Below are 22865 nucleotides of genomic sequence, written 5' to 3'. Positions count from 1 at the left end.
TTTATATCCCATTCTGATATAGTCTTACACTTTAACAAAATCTCTAATCCCTTTCAAGAGCTTCTGGAAATACAGCTCATTATAATTAAACTGATTTCACATGTTAGGGCCATACTTACCTACCTCAGGCTTCCTGGTTTTAGTAACAGGCCAGAAACTTTTCAGGCTTTTAAAGTCTATTTCTTAATGTTAGCAGAATAGAATTGCCCTTTGGAAGCACCAAAATAATTACCAAAATTAACAGTAATTGCTTCTCTTCCTCGCTGGGAACTTTGCACTCTCAGTAGCTTCCAGGTCTAGAAGAGTAGAGCTGACTCACGGCAGTTTGGCCCTGATTCTACTCTGAAGAAATGTTTTAAATTATCCTAAGGGCTGTTAGCTCCCTGGTTTCCAAGACAGTCTGTCTTCTGAGCACTCTGAGATGTTTTTTCCTCTATTTTTTTTACTCCAGATGGAACTTCTCTCATGTCTGAGCTTCAGTCTCGTTCATTCTGCCTGTGAGAACAGTCACCTTTGCTTTCAAGCTTTCGACCTTAGATCTCCCTGTATTCAGGTTATCCTCCCAGGATGCTGCAATGTTTTCAACCCCATCTAGATTTTTATGTTAGACTGCATATGCTTTGTCAAAAATATAATTTTCTTTTATTTTTACCCCATCATACGAGCTCTGTCCTATTATTCTGATTGTGGATGCTTCTGTCTCATTACCACCTCACCCCCTCTTAATATGAGTTTTCAACGCATGTAAAGAGTGACTATACCATAAAAGCTGGCGAGCACATACCTCAGGAGAAGGCAGCAAAAGCCATCTTTGACACATACTTACCATCTCAGAGGTTTCTTTAGTTATACCAAACTTTTGCCCAGATTTTATTTCACCTAAATTCTGTCAATGACAATTGTGACTTTAAGGCAGCTCTTTTGCTTTCTGTGACTAGGCATAAGAAAGTGAAGGTGCTTTCCAAAATAACCCTGGAGAAGGAAAATAGGACACTCAGGAAGTTTTTAGGCCTTGGATATTTTCTTTGGGAAAAAGACATGCTTTTTCCTCTCTTAGGAAACTGAAAAATGTGTGTCAAAGATCTTGATAGTTCAGGTGGTTTCACCCCAGAACTTAATGTTTAATTGGTGCTCAAGGGAAAGCTCTTCCAAAACAAGAACCAAGAATATTCTAATGGTAGATGAGGTTACTTGCAATAGGCAATGTCTCACAGTTTTTTCAGGGGGGAAGTCTAAATGACTTGTGTTTTGCCTTGTCTTGTTCAAAAGGAAATGTTTTTAAACCAGAATTTTTGTTTCCTGTCCTCCCTAATTAAACCACTGCAGACTGTTAGTATCTCAGAATCCATTTCTGCTTCTATCCTCCATGGAATCAATTCCAATGCAAACACCTGCTGGGAAAGAGGTGGCACATGACCTTAAGCAGCTCTTTTCACCTTGAAGTTACTGCTAGTTATCTTCCCAAGTTCCATTTACAGAGAAGCAGGCCTTGGCATGTCAGGAGCTTAACTACTAATTCTTTATTTTCCCTTTATTTTCATGCAGTAGGAGACTCAGTTACTCAGAAGGAAACTGCATACAAATCCAAGCTGAACATTTCATGACCTTGCATGGCTCTAGAAATACCCAAATTTTAAGAACAAAGGAGTCCCACCAGGTTCTTATTTGAGAGATCTTTATCTTCAAGCTTCTGCTGGTAGCAGCAAGAAGCCAGCAGTCTGACAGTTGTAGAGATTTTGTTTACATAATGCAAACTGGAAAAGGGCTCACTTGGTTAAATAAATAAGACACTCATTTTATTGCATACAAAACCTTTATGCTACAAGCAATATTAATTAAAATATACTGTTCTTACTCTTTTGAAGGATGGATTCTGATAAAAATCTGCTGCTGTAAATTTTAAGCAGTGCCACTGAGTCATAAGTAATTTTATGTTGCTAGTCTCTTAATTCTTTCTGGTAATAGAAGGGTTCATTTTTACTTGGCTTTAGCTCAGAGGAATACATGCAGTCACTGGGGCTTGTCCTACTGTTAATGAAAGGAAACAGGCACCTTAAAGGGACAGATAAATTATATCTAAGAATAGCAATGTTCTTGTTCAGACCTATGCAAGAACAGCGTTACAAAGGTATGGGCGTAACATAAACAGTAGCAGCTGCTATTATGCCTCATAATTGGAAACTCAAACAGTGCAGACATTTTTCCAGGTTTTTGCTATCCAGTGGATTTTCAAGAGGGTGGCACTGTGTAACCCTGAAGAGTTTCTATTCTCTGCTGTGATACAAACCCACCCTGCTGAGAAGCCAGGTCCCCTCTGCAGGGAAGTTTCTGGAAACGCAGGCCCTGTGTACAGTAGATTTTGGCCTGAAGGCAATGCCAAGTAAAGTCATGCACGCACAAGTCCAGAAAATATGTGAGGAACAGAGCTATAGCACACAAATCTTGAAAAAAGCAGTATTTATTTTAAAGTACAACCCAAAGTTGTATCTGTAAGAAATGCACAAGGTATCTTGTTTCTTCCACAAGTCTTGGCTGTGTGCATTTCAGTTCAACTTAAAAATGCATTCAGGTTTACAAATGTACAAACAGCACAAAGTGTATTACAGTCTCAACAGAATGCTCTTACATTCAGCCACTTTGCTCTTAAGGTTTTGTGTTGGATTTGTTGGTATTTTTTGTTGATTTTTTTCCTTTTTACATTCTTACAACCTGTGTTAACAAAGCCTTATTTTAAAAAAATACTCTGCATTTTAGCACAAAGTGCTTTTTGATTTTAAATTAGAACTTGGAGGATAACACTGGAAAAAATTTAAAAAACCAAACCAGTACTTTTCATAAAAGTATTGCATGCCAGGACCATTTTATAGTTCAAATTGTTTCCTAAATAAGGATGGCGGATGGTAAAATATGAAACCAGTGAAACTGTTCATATTTACAGGCTTCAGCTGTAGTTGGGATTTGTGACCTAACCCAGACTTTTTCAAGCTTATCTGCAATCTCACACTACCATATTGCAGGACAGACTTTAGAAAGGAGCAAATGATGAAAGCATGACTGACAGGGGGAGTGGGGGGGGAAGCAACGACCAGCAACGGCCTGAAAATGATGTTTCAAAAATTTGCATTCAGAATTGTATCGTGACCTGTATAAGAGTTCTTTCCTTTTACTTAACTTTAGTTTTCATGAGGATAGTGTGAATTAGACCAAGGATCTGAACTTCTTCTTCCAATCGTTGGGCTCCAAATTCTCCAAGGATTGTAGGTCTGTCCCATGTCTTCAGCAGGATTGGCAACGGTGGCAGCAGCAGGTGGCGGAGGAGCAGCAGAGGAGTTTTCACTACCCATGAGATCGATGCCTGACAACGCGTTTGTTGGAGTGGTGAAAGGAAGGCCACTGTTGAGGTTACTTGACCAAATGGAACTGCTGAACGGAGTGCTGGACCACAGGCCACTGGGGTTGCCAAGGATTGACTGCAGTAAAGACAGAGGCAGGTAAGTAGCAGTTTGGTAACTTCTATTTTCACCTTGTTTACAGCCTCCCTGAAAGAAAAGTATCTGAGCAGCAGCAGCAGCAAGCCTGCTCTGGAACCCCTTCCGTCTTCCCTGCAACATGGAGTTCTGAACTCCCTTTAGGAGAGCTTTCCCCACAGGAACTGCACTATGATGTAACTGAACACATTTGGGAGCTTCCCTGCAGAGTGCAATCACATTATAGGCTTTTAGGCTGTTTTCATTTGAGCTTTTAGATCCCCATACCATTGCTAATTTAAGCACTATGAGTATTCAAGCTTTAAACACACAAGGGCCAGAACACTCAAGCTTAAACAACCTAGTCAGAATGCGGTAGATAAACATGGTTCAAGTCTTGAAAAACCAACAAATTCCAGTTGCAATGGAAGGTAAAAGCAAAGTCCTTTTATGATTTTTTTTTTCTTTTCCAGCTGTTTGCAAACTTATCTCCCTGTATTCAGACATTTGTGTTTTGTATGAATCTACCTGTGTTCAGCCCCACTGTACCTCCCCCATATTCCCAGTATATACTTTTTCCCCCCCATCCAAAACTTCTCTCCAGATGAGGGGAGAGGGGATAGGAGACCTAGCCATTTATCACTGAGTTCCAGTAAGTTTGTCCTGGCTCAAGACACTTGGAAGCCACTGATGTGGTCACGGTGCAGATGCAGGTGTGCTGCATCATGTCACAAATGCATTTGGGATGCATAGGACAGGTACAGCAAGCCTAGAGAACACATGCAGGAGTGAATAAGGCCCAGGTTCTGTAAACTGCTTTATTAAAGGCCAAACAGTAGCAAGCAACAAGCAGAGGAACCTAACCCGTGGTGTGGGGGAAAGTGATACCCAGAAGTAGCCAAAGACGGAGATGGGAAAGGCTAGCATAACTTTCATGCTAATATTAGCAGAGAACCTGCTACATGTAGGCTTAGCACACCACATACCTCAGTGTCAACAGATTTAATGTACATATGTTGTAAATTCAATTTGCAAATATACAGTAAACTTGACACATCCCAAAGGCAGTGGACTTGTTGAGTAACTGCTGTTAAGGTACAAACATCCCTATGTTTGGATTTACTGGTGGAGAGATAGGGCACCCCTTCTCTGCCCCTAGAAAACACACACTAAAGGTTAACCAGTATCAGTGTTCTCTGCATCTGGAGATTTAAATTAAAATCTCTTTAGGAAAGAAAACAAGGTAGACTCTGAAAATTTCTTCATTTCAGGTTTTTATTCTCTCCCCTGGAATGAAGAAGATAGGCTCAATCTAATCATACCTGATATGGGTTGGATGCTAACACAATATCAAAGGGTCCTCACAGAATTTGCTACCAAGGGCTGGACAGGAGCTTTGAGCATTACTTGGGGGTTTAACTCAGCCAATGTCATTAGGACTCTTCGATGTCACTGAGAAACTGAGCCAAACCAGGGTGACAGTGTACTACTGTCACATAAATAAATGGCTATATTTAAGCTATCCAAGCATTAGGCTACTAAGCCTACAGCAGGAAACACTCACTCTGCTGCACAGGAACAAACCCTAACACACTAAAGGTCCACCCTATTATGGGAAATAATAATAATAACCAGGAAAGGAGCAGAAAAGAAGAGTGCCTGATATGCCCTTTGAAGGCTGGTAGACGGAAGTAAAAAGTGGTTGGCAGGCAGAATTACACATGGGGAAATGGAGAAAAGGAGAGTAGGGGAACATGCTTAGAAAGAAACTTGGATAAAAGTACCAGCAATGCAGCCAAGGCTGAGGGGAGACAGCACCCAGAAGTCAAATGCTATTTAGTATAGAGGCACAGTTGTGCAGAAAAGGGGAAAGCAGGAGTCAGAACAAGGAAGGAGAACAATCAAAATCAACTCCCCCGAAACCTTCCTAGAAAAGAGGGTAACACAACAGCCACTGTCTAAGTGCTGTTTGCAACAATGGCTTTGGCTCTTGTGCCAGAACAGAGGAAAGGGCAGGGCCCTGGCCTGGTACCTGCTCTCTTATTGAGCACTTAGAGCAAGGAGGCCCAGTAACAGGAAAAGCCAAGCTTTCCTGTTCTGGCTTGCCATAAGCAATTGAAAAAAATCACTGTTATTAGAAAGGTTTTGAATGTTTCAGTCAGTTTGCTGCTTCTTGTTTATTAAGTGACCTTCTCCTTGAATAAGCTCCTAAAATGTCTCCTCCCTAAATCAAAGAATTTAAAGGGAGTAACTGACAATTCTTCTATACCATTTGCCTTGGCTTCTATCTCAATGCTTCCTGAAGCACACTTCCAAATATTTTTCAGAAGCAGACAGGAAATAGGAGTTAGGAGCTAGAGAGCTTGTTCTGGTTGTCCTCAAGCCCTCCTTCCATCAAATGCTGATGAAACCTGCCCTCCATGTGACCAAAAAGCAAAAAACTCTCCTTACATAGTTTTGGAGAGGTTCCAGCTCCAGTGTAACCACATGACAAGGGCACGATCAGTGAGTCTGTGTATGTAAGAAGCTGTGTGACCTTCTTCGGCTTCCCCTGCCCTCCCGCCCTCCCCCACTCCATCTGAACTGCTCCCAGGTGAAGTAAACACTGCCTATTACTCACTACAAAAACATTTTCAGAAGTCAACATGAAGAATGATTTCAGCTGGCAGTGGAGGCAGCTGTTGCAGTCTAAGTTTTAGTCTGACAGAAGGATGGCACAAGGATGACAGCGTACAACCTGTAAAAGGTGGGCTTTTTTCTTCTTTTTCTATACTCGATTTCCATCAAAATTAGTAGTCAGTTTAAAGACTTCACTTTATGCTCAGTTCTTTAGTGTTTTTTCTAAGCTGAAAAGAATATATTTAAGGTCTTTTAGATAAGCTTTTTGGGGACCTTTTGTTAATTTACAAGCAGGTGCAATGCTGGATTCAGAAAGCAGAATCAAAGTCTGAAAGTTATCATATTGGCTAATTTGCAACTGTCCATCAAACTAGAAGTGACCGAGGCAATGCCCAGCCACTGCACAGGAGCAGAACACCTCTTTCTAAAATCCTGAAATGGAATACACTTTAAGTGCTGCAAGATGCTCTCGTAAGAAGTATTTTTATGTGAACATAAATATCCAGTGTACATGGATTCATCACCTGCAAGCAGGCAGACTTTGTCCAACAGCCATATTAACTTAACTACACAAAGATGAGTATGTGTAAATTCCCTCTTCCTTTATTCTTCAGTTAATTTTTTTCACTCCCAAATCCTCTGAATTAAATTAGATGGCAGATACAGAACAAGTTGGTAACAGTAATAAAACACTGTATTTGGACTGAATACTTACTGCAGTTGTATGAGTTGGGGAACTCGAGCTCGTTGGCCAGGAGGGTACAGAATCTGTAGCTGAAGGATCCCAGATGGATGATGGAACATTATTGAATTCACTCCAATTTCTCTGAACATCCTGCCCATACGCAGATCGAGCTAAACCAAGTTTGCTAAAAACCTCTAAAAATAAAATGAAATAAAACCGAGTACATTACTCTTACTCTTTTTCCAAGAACAACACTCTTCACGGTCATTCTCCATACTTTTCTTGCAGGTCCTGCTGCAGTGAGATTAGAAGAGGTCACACAGTAATACAGATCTCGTCGCGTGGCTGACATCAGACAGTGGCTACAAAGTTAGTCATGGTTATGGCGGAAAAAGGGTTAAACACTTGCTGTGTATAATTCAGTACAAGCAAAAGGGATTGTGGACACACTCAATTGTGGACCCAGCAATACTGAGAGTCCTGGCAGTTCCTGGTAACAAGGTAACTACAGGTGGAGCAGGTGACTGGGCTGAAGGAGCCTCTGGTAGTGGCAGTACTCATTGGCCTCGCAGCACTCCCTTTCCAGGTGACTCCTGGTGGGAGGCAACACTGGTGGTGCCCCAGCCCCATCCCCATCTCTGCTATGAAAAGGAGAGGGCAGCACCAGCAGTCCCAGTTCGCCTCTTCCCTGCACATGGAACTGGTCCCAGGCTCTTACTGGTGTCCCTCAGGGTCACTGGTGCCACGGGTTGCTGATGAAGATGAAAAAACTCCACAGCAGCAGCAGCTGCCATTGTTTGCATTTTTCAGCAGACATACAACTTTTCCGGTAGATAGCATTTTTCAGTCGACATACTATCCATTTTGCAGATGCCACATCCAAAGTTTGCTTTGCTTATCATCTTTTGCAGCTGCCTTAAAACACATCATGCATCCCCAAATACCATACGGAAATCTTCCCAAGTACACAGAGCATCCATGCCCTGCAATGTAGCCTGCCTGCCCATCTCCGTGTCATTTGCTAAAGGTTTACCTAAATATTTAAATACAGGAATTGATTGCTGGGCTTAGTATGCATCAGTTCATTGTACAGCTATACAAATACTGGAGGAAAACACAAGAGGAAAGCAGCAGGTCACCTGGGGCCATTGCCTCACTTACAGAGCAATGGTTTTATGCAGGTCTTTATGCTCAGGAAACCACAGGCCTACTGGCACTCTTGTGAGACCTACAGTAAAGCTTTGGAGGAGGTGTGGAGGGAGGGGAAAAGACTAAGAAAAAACCCCAAATATCAGAAATTCCAAAACCAAGCATTTCCAGCCCATCAAACACTGAAAGAATTTCCACTAACACTTTCTCTGGACTGAAACACAGAATATACCACCAAATTCTTAACACACTTTCCTACATAGTCTTCCCTTTTAGGTGTGAGGATGGGAATGCTGTCTGCACTTAAGACTATGCAATGGAGATACACCATTTCTTTAACTGTATTTGAATATGGAACAGTATCTGAAAAGGAAAACTCACCTCCAGTTAAGTTAAAAGAATGTCCAAATGCAGAGAATGAGTTGAGAGGCGTGAAATCGGGACTGCTGGGATTGCTGATAGGACTCCACAAACCCGAACTACATGTTATGGAGTAACAGGAAAGCAATACACAACTTATTAACACAGTACTATTAACAACATTAAGTTACTGATCTATGTACAAATGTATATGTACAAGTGTGCGTATATACTTAACCATATATGCATTTAATGGTGATTGAGAGTTATGAAATCAGCTTATTTTTGTTTCATAAGGGATCTCAGTGAAATACCATTTTCCTGTGTATACACCCACCTTGGAGCAACACAGCAATACAGACGCAGTGCTCTTTAATCTGTCGACTGAGCATAAATACAAACTCGAGAGCAGCTCTTTTGAACAGTTTTTCAGCAAACTCACAAGGTCCAAGCCATAGCGCAGTTTTTTTGGCAAGTGGGTAAAATTTAGAGCCACTCAGAAGGGATACAAATGCTCACGCTCTGGCTTGTGGGCAAGCTTCTTGAAACTAACATGAGTTAACTGGAATCAGTGATAAACATTCACAAAAACAAACACTTCCTCTTCCCCACCCAACTTCATTCAGAAAACCGATTCCTTTGCATATTGAAGCTTGAATTCAAGTCTCTTACCTATTCCACAAAGGTTATCAGACACTGCTTTTTACAAGCGAGACCAGGATTCACTGCCAAAATATGCCAGAAAATACACGTGCCTTGGGGAACGTGACTGAGTGCAGCTGTATTCTGCTCCTGCTCAGAACACAAGGCCCACTGATAGTTCTGATCTTGGTGTTAAAACTGGGAGTGAAAGGTATTGCTGTACAGCAAGATATTCTGCCTGTGAACTATTTCAAGAGACTTTGGTACACACTCCTCAGTACTGAGAGAGCCAAGCTGATTTCTCATTGTTCAAATGCCTGAGAACGCAAGACTGTTGAGTTACTTGCAATGTGTAAGGGGAAGTTCCTATCACATCCAGAACATCCTTCTTTCTAGTTTTGAGTCATTTGCAATTTCTAAACTTTTACGCGAGGTGAGAGATGCTGTGCCCAGGCTTTAAAAAATAGCTTAAAAAAAAGTAACCAGAATGAATTCTGTCGCTCCCTTCAAATTGCCGTTAACAGCTCACAATCTTCTTTTCTCGGTGCTCAGGTATTTGCCTAGAGAACATAAAAATTACCTGTCAGAGCCATCACTGTCAACAACTGTGTGGGAAATGCTGATATTGCTGGAAACATCCATCTTGCTTGGAGAAGCCTTTGGTAAACCACTGCCACCTACAAGAATATGTATGTAAAAAATGAGTAAATAAACCCTAGCAAAATAACAGAATATTCAGGAAATATTCAGAAATATTTACAACTCCAGACTGGTTCTGTACCTGGGCTCTTGTCATAACCTGCAGCTACAGCAGCAAAAGTGGGGTTACCATTCCTGCCTGGAAGAGAAGCTGCCTTTGACAGCTTATGTTTGGTACCATTAGGCTGCTTGCTTTTCGTTTCACTAAAAAGAAGAAGAAAAAGAAAAAAAAAAAGAGTAAAGTTCTGGACTTCAGCAGTTTGATAAAAAACCCAGCAATTTAAGCTAGAATTCATGAAAACTTTCACAACAGCTCAACAGTTCCTGTAATTGCACCTTTTTCCAATCTACCAAGTTGTAAGAAACACCAGAAAAATATAAATAGCGTGGCAAGATATGCACAGTGGTGTATCTGCAAAAAAGCAGTTTCCACAGGAAGAAGAAACAGGTCTGAGAAAAGGAAGATGCACCCTGTGAAACAGGCAGGTTCCACAACTGCTCAGCGTCTGTGAAATCAGTAGGAGGCACCGATCTGGACTCACTTGCTGCAGCTGCTGTTCACAATGCTGCTGTAAGTGCCTCCTCGTGGCCCAAAAGCAAATGATGTGGGAGGAGGAGGAGATGGAGAGGCGGGTGTCGGTGAGGGCTGTCGCTGTTTCAGGAAAGCATCTGCATTCAGGGTTTGTAGAGAGAGCTTATAAAGGTTGTCTGTAGCTATAAAGAGAAACACAAAACATCTTTCATAGTATTTATATTACAACAAAGGCTTCTCGAACTTCTGCTATCCTTTCTGTTCAAATGGAGGAATTATGACAAAGGCTGTTTGCTCCCAGCGATGGAAGTAGCAGTTTCTTCTCTATGTTCACCTCTGGTTATTCAGGTTTACTGTCTATTTTCAGAGAGACTGTATTGCAACAAAAGTGCCAAGACAAACAGATCTGTACAGAAGAAGGAATCTTTCCAAGTGAGTGCTGTGGAGAGGGACGATTTAAGTTCACAAGCAACCAAGAGGAAGGTGATTTGGTTCCCACACAAGGGAACATATAACGCAACCAAAATGCTTGTAAGAGTGTCCCCTGCCAACCACTGCATTAAAGTGTTCTCAGTGTTCCCTCTCAAGGACAAATCATCTAATTAGTTTCAACTTTGGCTGCAGCAGACTTGACCAACCAAAACCCCATCTGCTGTAGAAAATGCATATTTTTTTGAGCAGTAATTCTCATTTCCTCAATTCCCCCAGCAGCTTCTAAATCCTGTTCATCACTGAAGAATTACAGAATGGCCCATGTTCTGCCCGCACCATTTTCAAACCTCCCATATCAGATACTATCAATAAGGGGTCTACAGCAGAAAAACACAGCATAGCTATGCAGTGAAAAGGAGACAGGTTTCTATCTACAGATATTAATTGCAGAAGACTCATTCTGCTATTGTCTAATGATTACTTACAGCTGCCAGCTTTGTGGAGAGGCACAGAGTCCCACTCTGGTGGTGGAGAATCCTTTTCCCCTTCTGAGCTGCTTGTGTTTCCTAGCTCTGGCCCAGAACCACTGGGGAGAAATTTGGCTAATACTGATGGCCTGCTCTCCATTAATTTACTGCTTGGACCTATTAAAACAACAGAAGAAAAGCAAGTGTATGGATAATAAACTGAACAGCTTTCTTCACACACCAGACTTAGAATTAAGCACTCAAGAGGGGTTACAAACAACCAAATAAAAGTCTTGATGTATTTATAAAAAACAGCCTCACACTACCTCTTGTTTTGGGGAGGTTTCTTGATTTAGACCCACTCGTCAAAAGGTGCTGTGTAGAGATCTTGGATGGAAAGGGTTTGCGCTGCTTGTTTTCCAGTGGGGGAGTATAAGACAATTCCAAGGGACTAAATGAAAACAGAAATTCATTTATTTTAAAGTGCTGAAAAGGACTTTATACACGTACATACATACATATTATATATATGGGCCATACAAGCTTTCTCACAAAACAGTGGTCTCTTGTGGCTTTCTTATGAATAAGCAGAACTATGTTTTTCTCCTATATGCAACTCCACCCTTCATAGCCCTAGCTCATTTTCTACCCACACTGCTCCACATATGTATTAGGGCTCACTCATCTTCCAGGAGCAGCTTTCATCCTGGAGCTCCAGGATTACAAAACCTGTTTGATTATACAGAGGCAACAAGAGATGGCAACTGCCCTTTTTCTACTCTGCCCCCACACAACCCTGTTAGATCATGTGCTCCTAATACGCTATTCCCCTAAATGTACAGGATTGTTTTTTAGTCAATGATATAAAATTATTCAAATGCACCACTAAATTCATCTGGCTGTATATTGCTCTTTTTCTGTAGGTATTTGATTCCGTCTCACGCTTTCTAGTAGAAGGATCCTTCTTGTAGAAGGATTCCAAACCAGCTCTCGTTGTGGTCTTTGAAAACTGTCACATGTAATGACCTTTTGAGTTATATGATAAAGGAAAGTACATAATGATAAGAATAAATAAGATAAGGAGGAGACTTTGCCAAGCAAGGTTTTGAGAAATATTTTGAAGAAAATTAATTTCTTCTAACTACTGAACTCAGTCTACTATTAAATACAGCAACAGGGAAAACATAGCTGATATACTACCCCTCAGTTCAGTAAAGTTTACTTTTGTGGCACATGGATAGTGACCTGGTTTCAGAATACTATTTTGGAATTAATTAGCTATAGTAAGACTAAGATTCTTCATTTTCCCCCTTTCTATCCTCTGCAATCAACCACCTGACACTAAGGGACAGGGGCTGGCAGCAGCAGCAGCCTCCTTTCATAATATATCCAAGACTCTGACCTTACTCTGTGATATCAAAATGGAAACTGCACGGCTGCAGTTTCACCAATGGCAACTAAAGGCACTCATGTTGGCGCTGCCTCACTGTGCAGGCACTAGAAACATTAACCCCACTTCGTGTATGCAATGCCTATTATAAAAATCTTAACATTGCTTTGCCTGATTTTCATGTCTGGATTTAGCTTTCACTTATGTGCTATATTCCCCTTTAACTAATTTATTATTTACAAGCTCCAGATATTCCCTGATATCAGGAAGGAAGAAGAAACTGCTTCAAGGTACCTGCTGTTGGCATTTGCCAAACTGGCAGCCACAACAGTCAAATACAGAGATTTTTATCAATACATCTTCTCTTCATGCACAACATTTTCCCTACTAAAAAAGCCTTTATTATGCTTACCTGGTTTTCACATCTACAGGGATTTCTTTCTTGATACCTGTAAGCACTTTTTTAGTTTTCTGTTTTACTGGGACTATTTCATTTTCAGGTTTTTCTGCTATAACTTTTCCCTTTTGTTTTTCAGGTTCCTATAAAAGACATAACACATTAATATTAATGAAAAGCAAAGTTCTTCTTGCATCACAACAAACATAGTATAAACAGGACTGAGGAAAGAATGCTATTGGAAAACAAGAGCATTTTTGTAGCACTGAAGTTCTCTTTTTATTACTTAGTGAGTTTACCTATAAAATGTGGTATCTATTTTTTCCTATTTGGAGAAGTAGAAATCGAAATAGCAAATTAATGTACTTCAAGTAGATCTGGTGTTTGCAAATACACAGCTCCTCCAGCCACGGCCTCTGAGTCTACTTAATAACATGCTAGCTCTGTACTGAGACGTTTACTGCATCTGCTGTAACGCAGTCCAGGCCACCTAAAACAGACTCTTCAACAAAGCAAAGAATATGAGACACTTTACCATTCAATTTATTATTTTCTTTAACTGCACTTCTAATACTTTCTAAATATAAGTATACTCTCAAATAGCCATCTTGAAAAAAAATCAATGGTGATTTTCAAGTGACAACTTACTAAACCATAACCTTTAAAATGTATCACGTGGATTTCTTCCCCCCCCCCTCCAGTCCTTTCCAAAGTTCAGACTTAAGATGTCAAAATTTAGGCTTTGTTTTCTTCCTTTTGCAATTACCTCTGCTCTGTTTAGTCCCACTACACAAACTGGGGATTTAGTTTATTACCTAGAAACAAGTGAGCCAAATGAGTCAAATAAAGGTAGGGGTATTGTATGAGGTAATTAAGTTAACTACTTGCTGACAAGTTACTACCATTGATCTGACCCTTTGTAATTGACAAAAGACATGGATTTAGCATACACCTTAATTATGGACTGAAATTAGTGTCCATACTGTGGCATTTTATTCTGCAAATAGAATAGGCCAGGAGGGTGCAGAGAAGCAATTCCCACAATGCTGCTGGCAGCTGGTGGCTTATTCAAGCCACAGTCACCCAGGCATTTTCAGTCCTGTGACTACATGATTCAAGAATGTTTGCACTCATAGAGGAGCAAATTTGATAGAGGCAAGGATTGGGAAAGATGTTTTTTAATTAATGTTCTTCCTTTGTTAGGGTATTATATGAAAGCTGAGGGTGGCGTGGCAGAAAGAGACTGTGTTCCTACTACAATGGGTGACACACCAGCTACACAAGGGCCTCCTTTCCTGAGCAGTGCTGTACCTCTTTGAGCAGTGGTTCTGTATCTGGGTTTGAGGTTTCTGTTGTGGTTGAAGAACTGTCATCATCTGCCAAGGAATCCTTCAGTTCATCCTCTTGTTGCTTTCCTTTCCCTCTTCTGTCCTTTTCTTCCCGCTTTTTCTGTGGCTTAGCCTTGCGCTGAATTGTTTTCCCTTTTCCTAGGAAGATAAGGATGCTTCAGATTCTCAACAGCAATACTCAGAGACGGGCTAGCTCCCTTCATTTCAGAGGCTAACCCACATGATTAAGCCTCTGAAATTTGTTGCCTGTTAGGACACACCAACCACTTAACTGCCCCTTCACTGTGAGCAAAAGCATCAGACCTGAAGAACTCTGTTTTCCACCATCTCATTTATGCTCCTGAGCTGTATCCCCAGTGCCTCTCTGTGGATGTGGGCACTTGACTCCCTATAATTCTTCTCTGTTCTGTTCCTGGGATTGCTTTTAAACAACATAGAATTCAATTTGACAGTTTAACCATGTAAGATTATATTTAAACATAAACTTCAGAAGTTGACACAAGCTTTATCATCCGAACAAAGAAAGAATGGAAATTATTAGCATGCTTGTCATTTAGAAAAACCACAAAACAACTTGAAATAAGACTAGTGTGAATGAGAAAAATCACTAATAGTATTTGTCTAGCAAAGAGCTAAAAAAACCAAACACCCCAAACCTGAAAATCTTACACCCAAGTATGCTTTCTCCTCTTGACATAGTTTATTCTTTTAGAGTGGACTATTCTAAGACGTCTGACTAGGTTGACTGTAAAAAAGTTTAGCTTGACACATTAAAATGTTACTATATCTCAAAGCAGGGAAAACAATGCATTAAACACTCCAAGGGATGTCTGATCAATTTTCTTGAAGCAATACACATACAAATAAATAATGCTTACTTTTCCAGCAATTTAAGGTTAACTGAGGTGCAGCACAGTAGAAGGTCAAAATGCAGAGGTTTAAGAGCCTTCAAAATCAAGCCAAAGGTCCTGGCTTGCAAGACAGGCAGGATTAGGCTCCCAAGGAATAAAAATGTAATCAAAAAAAAAAGCATCAATACAGAGCAACTGTGCATGTGCATGTGTGGAGTCTTCATCAGCTTACCATTGCCTGTTGCTGTTCTCTTAGAGGATGTAAGCTTTCACAACATTCTTATGTCTTTTATTAGATGTAATATGCCTTTACTCATAGGATCTTTCTAATATACTGCCCTTCAGAACAAGCATTCTCATTTATGAGCCACACAGTGCCTGCATACAGCCTCCTGGACAGACTTAACAGCTCACTCAAGCCTCAGTTAACCTGTGCTGAATAACTGGATTCAGCCTCTTCTTGGTTTGTACCAGCACAAGTTGGAACTGAGACTGGAAGCACCATGACAGCTGTTATATTTCATCTGGCAAAATGGTAAAGTTTGTACCAAACCAGAAATTTGCCAGTATTTTGGCAAATACCAAACCAAATACATATCAAGAAGCAGTGTCCTTAAACTTTGTTTTTTTAACACATAAATATCAGTGGTTGTATCAAGAAAACAAGAGTACTGGAATTACAAATTTTAACATGAATGCAAACAGATGCATAAATACAAGCACATCTTTCTACAGAAATTTTCTAAAGGTCTGCTTCTGGTATACTGGGGGCATTTTGGATGTGCCTCAGGCAGCCTTGCTCCAAGATCTGCTTCAAATGCAGTCTAAATTCAGGATTGCTAAGCAGTTTAGTGTTCATCATTAGAAAATCTATGTAAAGTGTTATAATGACATTAAAATATAATGTAAAGCAGCTTTTTAACAAAAATCTAATGCAGCCTCTGCAGCGGTGAGCTAACACACAAGTATTAGGAAGCTGAAAAAATAGACTATAAAAACAGGAATCCCGCACAGGATCTTATGACAGACAGTTTAGTTCAGAAGCTTGTGCTTCTGCAAGTGTTTGTGACTAGTTCTAACTACTTAAAGACAAATATCAGTGTGTGTATGTACATCCAGATAGAACTTCCTCTGTAGTTTTACATTTTTAGAGAGGGCAAATGGAAATGGGTACACTACATTATCTGGATCGGGAATATGCTTTTGAAACCGAACTCAGTGGTCCCCACAAAGCGTGTGCAGCTGCATCACAAAATCACACTCGAGTGAAAGAGATGGTTCCTTCTTAGGTTGAACTAGAAATGGAAGATGTGCTCCAGAAGCACTCCTAGCTCTTTAAGGCATTCAGTACGCAGACTGGATCAGTCCACTGCACATCTGCTCACATGGGCCCCATGAGGACACTGCATCCTCACTGCCAGACACTTTGCTTTCCAGAGCTCCAGCACTGCACTGTTTGCCAACACAGACACTGTCCATGAAACCTACTGACTGTCACACCACCTTCGGGAAATCTATTTAGCCTTTATGGAATGAGTACCTGGTTGCAATTCTCTTAATTCCCCAAACTACATCCCCTTGCCAAAACCAAAATAGCATAAGTAGCATATTTCAGCAGGATCCCAAAGCCTCTCATCACTTCAGAGTCTTCATTTTGAAAGTCCACATGCATCGTAACAGCCACTCTGAACTAATTAGGAACTTTCTGCTTATTACCACTTAACAGAGTGAAGCTTTCCTCTTTGGTGGTCCATGATCACACAGATGCTGTGGTGTTTATATGCCTTCCTATGACTCATTTTCTTAACTTGATTTCTAATAAGCAACACAGTAGCAGTACCATTTCTGTACAACAGTGTTGGTAGCAAAAGTGAAAACATGTTTAGAAATAAACACATTAAGATTAAATAATCACATAACTCTGGGACACAAAAGAAATTGCTCATGCAAAAATCATGATTAGAAGTTCTACTCTAACAAAGTGTTCATAAGAAGGAAATAACTGATGTATAATTTCAGAAGTCTAAACACATCTAATGTATAAAATTAATTTTAAACTCTAGGCAACTGAAAAGAGGGATAAATAGCTCCAACTCAACTCTAACCTCATGCAAAAATGAATGTAATGTGTAGATACAGCTGCCATATGTTAATTTGCTGACCACCTGACATCAAGGATTTTTTACAACTGCAAGTCTGGGCATGAAGAATTCCATTCCCAAACAGTACCACAGGGGCTTACTCATCTTTCTCTCTTCCCCTCCTCCCTGCCTCACTTTTCACAATACACTAGGACAACTTCCTTTTCCTTTCCTCAACCCTGAGCCTCAAGTACAAATCATGGAGGTGGGAGGCATGGATGCTAACCCAAAGGCAAAGGAGTAGCAACCAAAAGCATATTTCTTCTCCAGGGGATCAGATGTTTAAATATTCACACTTTGTTTCATCAAAACATTCCAGCATTTTTGCAGGACGAATGACAAGCTAGCACAGCACAAACTTCACTGCCATAAAGTAACAGAAGTGTTCAAGACACAGGCACATACTGCAGGACAGGGAACCCCAGAAGCTATTGCTTTTCACACTGTGAAAACATGACCTTTACAGCTGATTAAATCTTGTCCTGTGCCTTACATAATGAATCATCCTGTTAAAGCACAATTGTATTATTACCTTTGCTTTTTGCTAGTGGAGATGGGGGCTGCTCTGTAAACACATCAGGGGAAGGGGATTCTGGGTGGTCAAAGTCTTTTTCCATAGTTTCTATGAGCCCAGTGAGATCTGAATCCTCCGAGCTGTGTCTTCTGCTGCTGGCACATTCGCCATGAGATGGGCTGAGAAGCGGGAGCTGTGGCAAAGCACTTTCAGTCTGTTGCTCTTGCTGCTGGGACCCAGATGCTGGGGGTTGCTGGAGGGGTTGCTCTGCCAAAGCTGGTGCCTGCTGCTGCATTGGCTGCTGGTTCTGCCTCGTCCCCTTGGCTCTTTTGCCTGCGGCATGAGTCTGAGCTGTGGCACCTGAATCCAAGGTAAAGGGGCCTGTTCTGTTCACTGACTGCATGGAAGCTGCTTGTGCTGAAGTCCTGTTAGGTATGCTTGAACTGGTTTTGGATTTGATGTTTTCAACATCAGGTGCGTTTCTATTGCTGTGAAGGTGTGCTGTTGCATTGCATTGTTTATGATTCCCTGCACCGGATCGTGAAGATGAACTGCCTGCTCCATAGATCCCTCTGGTTGAACTGTGATTAGAATCCGATCCAAGCATATTCAAGCTGGAAGAATAACACGTGTTTAAAACACACTTACAATGTTTCCATTCTTCACCATGAAAAAAGACTCACCACGTCCAAAGAAGCCTTGAACTACACTGTTGTTGGCATACAACCAGCAAAAATGTCTACAGCTTGTCTGACAAGTCAGTAGCCTTCAACATTTCCTGTTCACTTGCTTGCTCTACATAGGAACCGAACTACAGTAAAATGACAGTCTATATATATATATATATATGTCAGAGGGAACACTGAAAGGAGAAGTTCTTTAGTTAACTTAAGACACCAAAAGGTAGGAACTTCTGGCCTGCAATTTTTCTGCAGTCTATACCTTTCATTTTTGAGAGCATTAACAGGAATCTTGGTACAGTTTGGTTTTGGTGGGATTTTTTTCTTTCCTTTTTTTTTTTTTTTTCAAAAAAAGGATATTCCTCACAATCACAAAAGTCATCTTTTAATCCAAGCCATCTTTTTATAAGTAACTGAGAAGATCTTTATTCATTCACCTGTTCTATAGAGTAGTATTACTTTTTTACTGGCTTGATAATTAAAAAGGAAATAAATGGGAAAAATACCACAAGAACCCCAAACATTTACTTACTTTCCATCAGATGAAATTCCAACTATTCTCCTGAGATCAAGTGGTCTTCCCATATCAAAGGGAGGGTTTGAGGCCTCAAAGGACAAGCGTCTTCTAAATGGCTCCCAAATTCCTTGAGCTTCTAGATAGGCTGTTCCAATCACCAAGAGAAAGAGTACACTGCAGACAAGAGAGGCAGTCATCTAAGGATTTATTTCTTAGTTTTGAGCATTTTAAGGCTAATGAGTTTAATCACACAGGACAAAAAGTTTGTAACTTGTACTGAAAACGCTAAAAATTGCACCGAAATCACAATTTTGTCTGATAGAAACATAACACACAATAGCGTAGTGTGATATATGCAGATCACTAGCACTGAGAATGGAAACTAGATGCAAGTCTGACATGCAGTTGCCAAGAATAATAATCCAAAAGAAAAAAAGTTGGACTTCAAAACCTGGAGCCACAGGCATGGTAAGAATCCGAACCAACAGTGATTTAGGGAAGGCTACAATAAACACCACCTTATCAAATTAAAAAACATGAACTATACAAACTCCTAGTGTTCATTCCTAGAAATTAAGGATAGCTTTGCAATGATATGGAAGAGTTATTTTAGTGACAACTATCAAACCCATACATGATGGCACCCTAAATGTTAGTGGCTGCCCATGCACAGGAACCTTGGAACATTATGAAATATGTTAGGACTCTTCTCTAGTTTGCTGCTAAGAAGGATGTTTGTACTTATTAAAAAAGACACAGTAAGGCATTAGTATTCTCTATTCTTTTGTAAAGTCTAATTAACAAGTACAGCACATATTAATTATCCATGCAAACTACACTTATGAGCTGGCAAGCATTATTCACTGTCAAAGAACAAAATAGAAACTCAGCCTATACATATCTAACAAATATACAGAAGAAAACCATGTAAGTACTTACTCAGCACTTTAAGTAATGCAGTGTTAGTGACTGCATTACTTAGGAAAGTGCTGAAGAGTTAAAAAAGAAAATGAAATGGGCTGTAACTATCTTCTCTATTTCTTTTGTCAATCCCTAGAAGGAAAGACACCCTAAGTGAACATTTGTGTAACACAGTACAGCAAAATGGAAAAGCCAGTAACTTACTTTGAAGAAAAAAAAAAGCACAGGAAATTACATGTGTGTGATAGTGTGATAATGCTTTGGATTTGCAGCACACAGAAAGACCACATTTTCATTACAGGCATCTACAGCACCAACTCCTTTCACGCTTAGATATAAGCTTAACGCTAATGAACAGAAAAACAGCATTGTTGTTATTGGTAAGTGAAAACTCATACTGGTAAGTTTCCATGGTAGGGTTTTCCCTGGACAAAAGCAGTGGGGGTAAGTGTCTCACATCCAAGAGGTAAGCAGGGACACAGGGTTTATAACCTCAGATTTCAAATAAATAAAAATAGGTACATGTTAGACTATGTAAATGGTGGAATTTTCATCTCATAATTCAACCAGACATAATGAACACGTCTGTTTGCTGAGGAAAAAAATGCATTAATATGCTGCTACGTAACCTGTGAGTCTGCAATGTTGCAAACAATGTCCTTCAGGTTCTCAGAAATCTCATTATTAGTATCACCAGTTGTCTGTCACACAGCAGTGGCAGCAAAGTTAAATTCATCCAAGGCATCTGCTAAGCTCATTACAGTCACTGCCTCATATCTCTCTGAAGCACAATACTCCAGAAGGATGCTTACATTTCTATAGGAATTCACAGCTAGCAGTGCTTTAATACCTAATCTGATTCAAGTTTGGCTTATTTATCAAAAACCCTACAAATTACTAGGGCTAACAGGAGTATGTATCTCATTTAAGGAAACAGGCTCAAGAGAGAAGTATATTTTTTTCTCCTTGCTTTGAGCACAAAGTCAGTACTCCTCAGCCTTAAAAACTGTTCACACCCCATCTAGAGAAGTGTTTATTAATTTGTTCTCCTTTTTGACCTCACCCTATTTTACTTTACATCAATTACAGCATGTATGGAATACATATGTGCTTCTCTGTAACCTGTATTCAAGCAGCAGTAGTTTGTGCCTGTAAGAACAAACACACACACTACCTCATTATTCCTGAGATGATTATGTACAGTGCCAGTTCCCAATTGGGCCTGGGGAGAGCCTCTGCACATGTTGCCAACATGTGATATGGAAGCGATGCATTCAAGATAAATACAAATTCAGAGCCTCCTGCAGTGATGAATTTCAATTCACGTATGACTCTGGAAGCAGTGAAATCTGGTGTAAACCTGAAAACAAAGTAAAGCATGTTAGAACTTTCCATGTGAACAGCACGAAAGTTTGAGGCAATTTTTATGACTCATAAATTAAAAAAAAAACAAAAACATAAAACCCACAAAACCCCCGCAAAAACCCCCACGAAAACAAACAAACAAAAAAATCAAACCTTACAACTCAACTCCATCAATTACCACACAGCCTAAAAACACTTAAGAGTATCTTTCAAATACCTCAAGGAGTGTTTGACTACATTCATTAATACCTATGCTTAACACATCTGATACTAGATTACTCCTGAGATACCATATTAAGTTATAATAACCAAAAATAAATTTTGACCAGATCTGTTTAAAAAAGCTATGAATACAGTAAAAATTTAACAGCAGCTCTAAGTAAGCAATGCAACCAACTATTATGTGAGCTACAAAGTTTTTAAACATTTCACCTTTAAGTCACTAACATGTGCCTTTTCAAAAACATCCCCACTACGTCATGGTCTCATCACAAACTAAGATTGTGCAGAAATACTAGTGAAGTTTCACTGCCTGCAATATTTTGTACATCCACTTGCAGAACAGAAGTATCTTCTGAACTTGTTAGATATCATATTCTGAGTAGTTAACTTTAAATCAAAGCACTGTTAAATGATCAGTGTTTGGTGCAGAGATCTTTTACAATAAAAACTGACAGAATGACACAATCACTATCATTAAGGCAACAGACAAAATATTCAAGACTAAAATACTGTTCATTACAATAACAATCCTTAGACTAAGGCTCTTTTCTACATACTGCAATGCACCAAAACCATACGTAAATCTAGATTCCATGCACATTCACAACTAAACCAAAGGAAATGTATAAAATCCCATACAGTACCATTATTCTGACTCAGTAAGTTATATTTACTGAATAGTAAGAGAAGTAATACTATATCCAGTCACGAAAACACAATATAATGAAAAATCAAATACTGTTTCCAAGTATCATGATTGTATAAAGTTATATAAAACCCCCAAACACTCAAAGGTTCAGTAAAAAGCCCTTAGAATTTAACCAAGAGAGTTTTCCTCTGAAACAAAATTAAAAATCCAAATGTAAGACATGATTTAGATGTAAGAAAAAATACTTACAATATGACAATGTCTTTAGAGGCATTGGCACTTAGTGCAAATTCCTGACAGTTAACTACTTTAAATCCGTATCCTTCACATGTATAGCCACTGATTTCCATTGTTTTCACATTAATCTGCAGCTGTCCTGTATTTTCCACTTTAAATGTTCTTCTCAGTGTGAAATTTGGTTCTTTGTATTTCATTTCTAGAAAAAAACAGCAGAAAAGTGGTTAGTGCTATGCTAAACAGATATCCTTCACTACATTCATATTCTACAGCAGAATAGAGTGCTGTCAGTACTATAGCATAAGAGAGACTAGTGAGGCCCATGGAAATAAACTAAGTAACCTGTAGGAACATATCTCTGCAGCCAGATTCTCATCATTGTCAAGGTAGGGCATTTGTACAATTCCAGACCCCTCCAACTCATCAGGGAAGAAATACCCTGAACCTCTGATAGCACTGCTGCCTCACAAAAAAAATCATCTAAGCTTTAAAGTTCTTTGATGTACTGCCTAATACCTTTGTGGTATTCTGTGAATGGTCCCATCAAACGAAGAATTAAAACTGTTGGTTTTTTTTTCTT

At 39.8% G+C, this 22865-nt stretch overlaps 1 protein-coding gene across 1 annotated transcript in view; it reads right to left on the bottom strand.

Annotated features, from left to right (window-relative positions):
* Nucleotides 1-2440: 2440 nt before the first annotated feature.
* TMEM131 (transmembrane protein 131) overlaps nt 2441-22865 on the bottom strand; it is a 92477-nt gene continuing 72052 nt past the window's right edge. Inside the window, exons 28-41 of the mRNA XM_027674861.1 lie at nt 22298-22484; nt 20987-21172; nt 18907-19065; nt 17713-18308; nt 14151-14326; nt 12855-12982; nt 11379-11503; nt 11071-11229; nt 10164-10335; nt 9704-9825; nt 9503-9599; nt 8302-8399; nt 6802-6965; nt 2441-3470 (exon numbers count right to left, since the gene is read on the bottom strand). Coding sequence (XP_027530662.1) covers nt 3174-3470; nt 6802-6965; nt 8302-8399; nt 9503-9599; nt 9704-9825; nt 10164-10335; nt 11071-11229; nt 11379-11503; nt 12855-12982; nt 14151-14326; nt 17713-18308; nt 18907-19065; nt 20987-21172; nt 22298-22484 — 2666 coding nt within the window. The 3' untranslated portion in view covers nt 2441-3173. The remainder of the gene's footprint in view (nt 3471-6801; nt 6966-8301; nt 8400-9502; nt 9600-9703; nt 9826-10163; nt 10336-11070; nt 11230-11378; nt 11504-12854; nt 12983-14150; nt 14327-17712; nt 18309-18906; nt 19066-20986; nt 21173-22297; nt 22485-22865) is intronic.

Source organism: Neopelma chrysocephalum, unplaced genomic scaffold (genome assembly GCF_003984885.1).
Source record: "Neopelma chrysocephalum unplaced genomic scaffold, ASM398488v2 Primary Assembly neopelma1_25, whole genome shotgun sequence".
Classification (NCBI taxonomy): Eukaryota; Metazoa; Chordata; class Aves; order Passeriformes; family Pipridae; genus Neopelma; species Neopelma chrysocephalum.
This window is presented reverse-complemented; position numbering and strand designations above follow the sequence as displayed.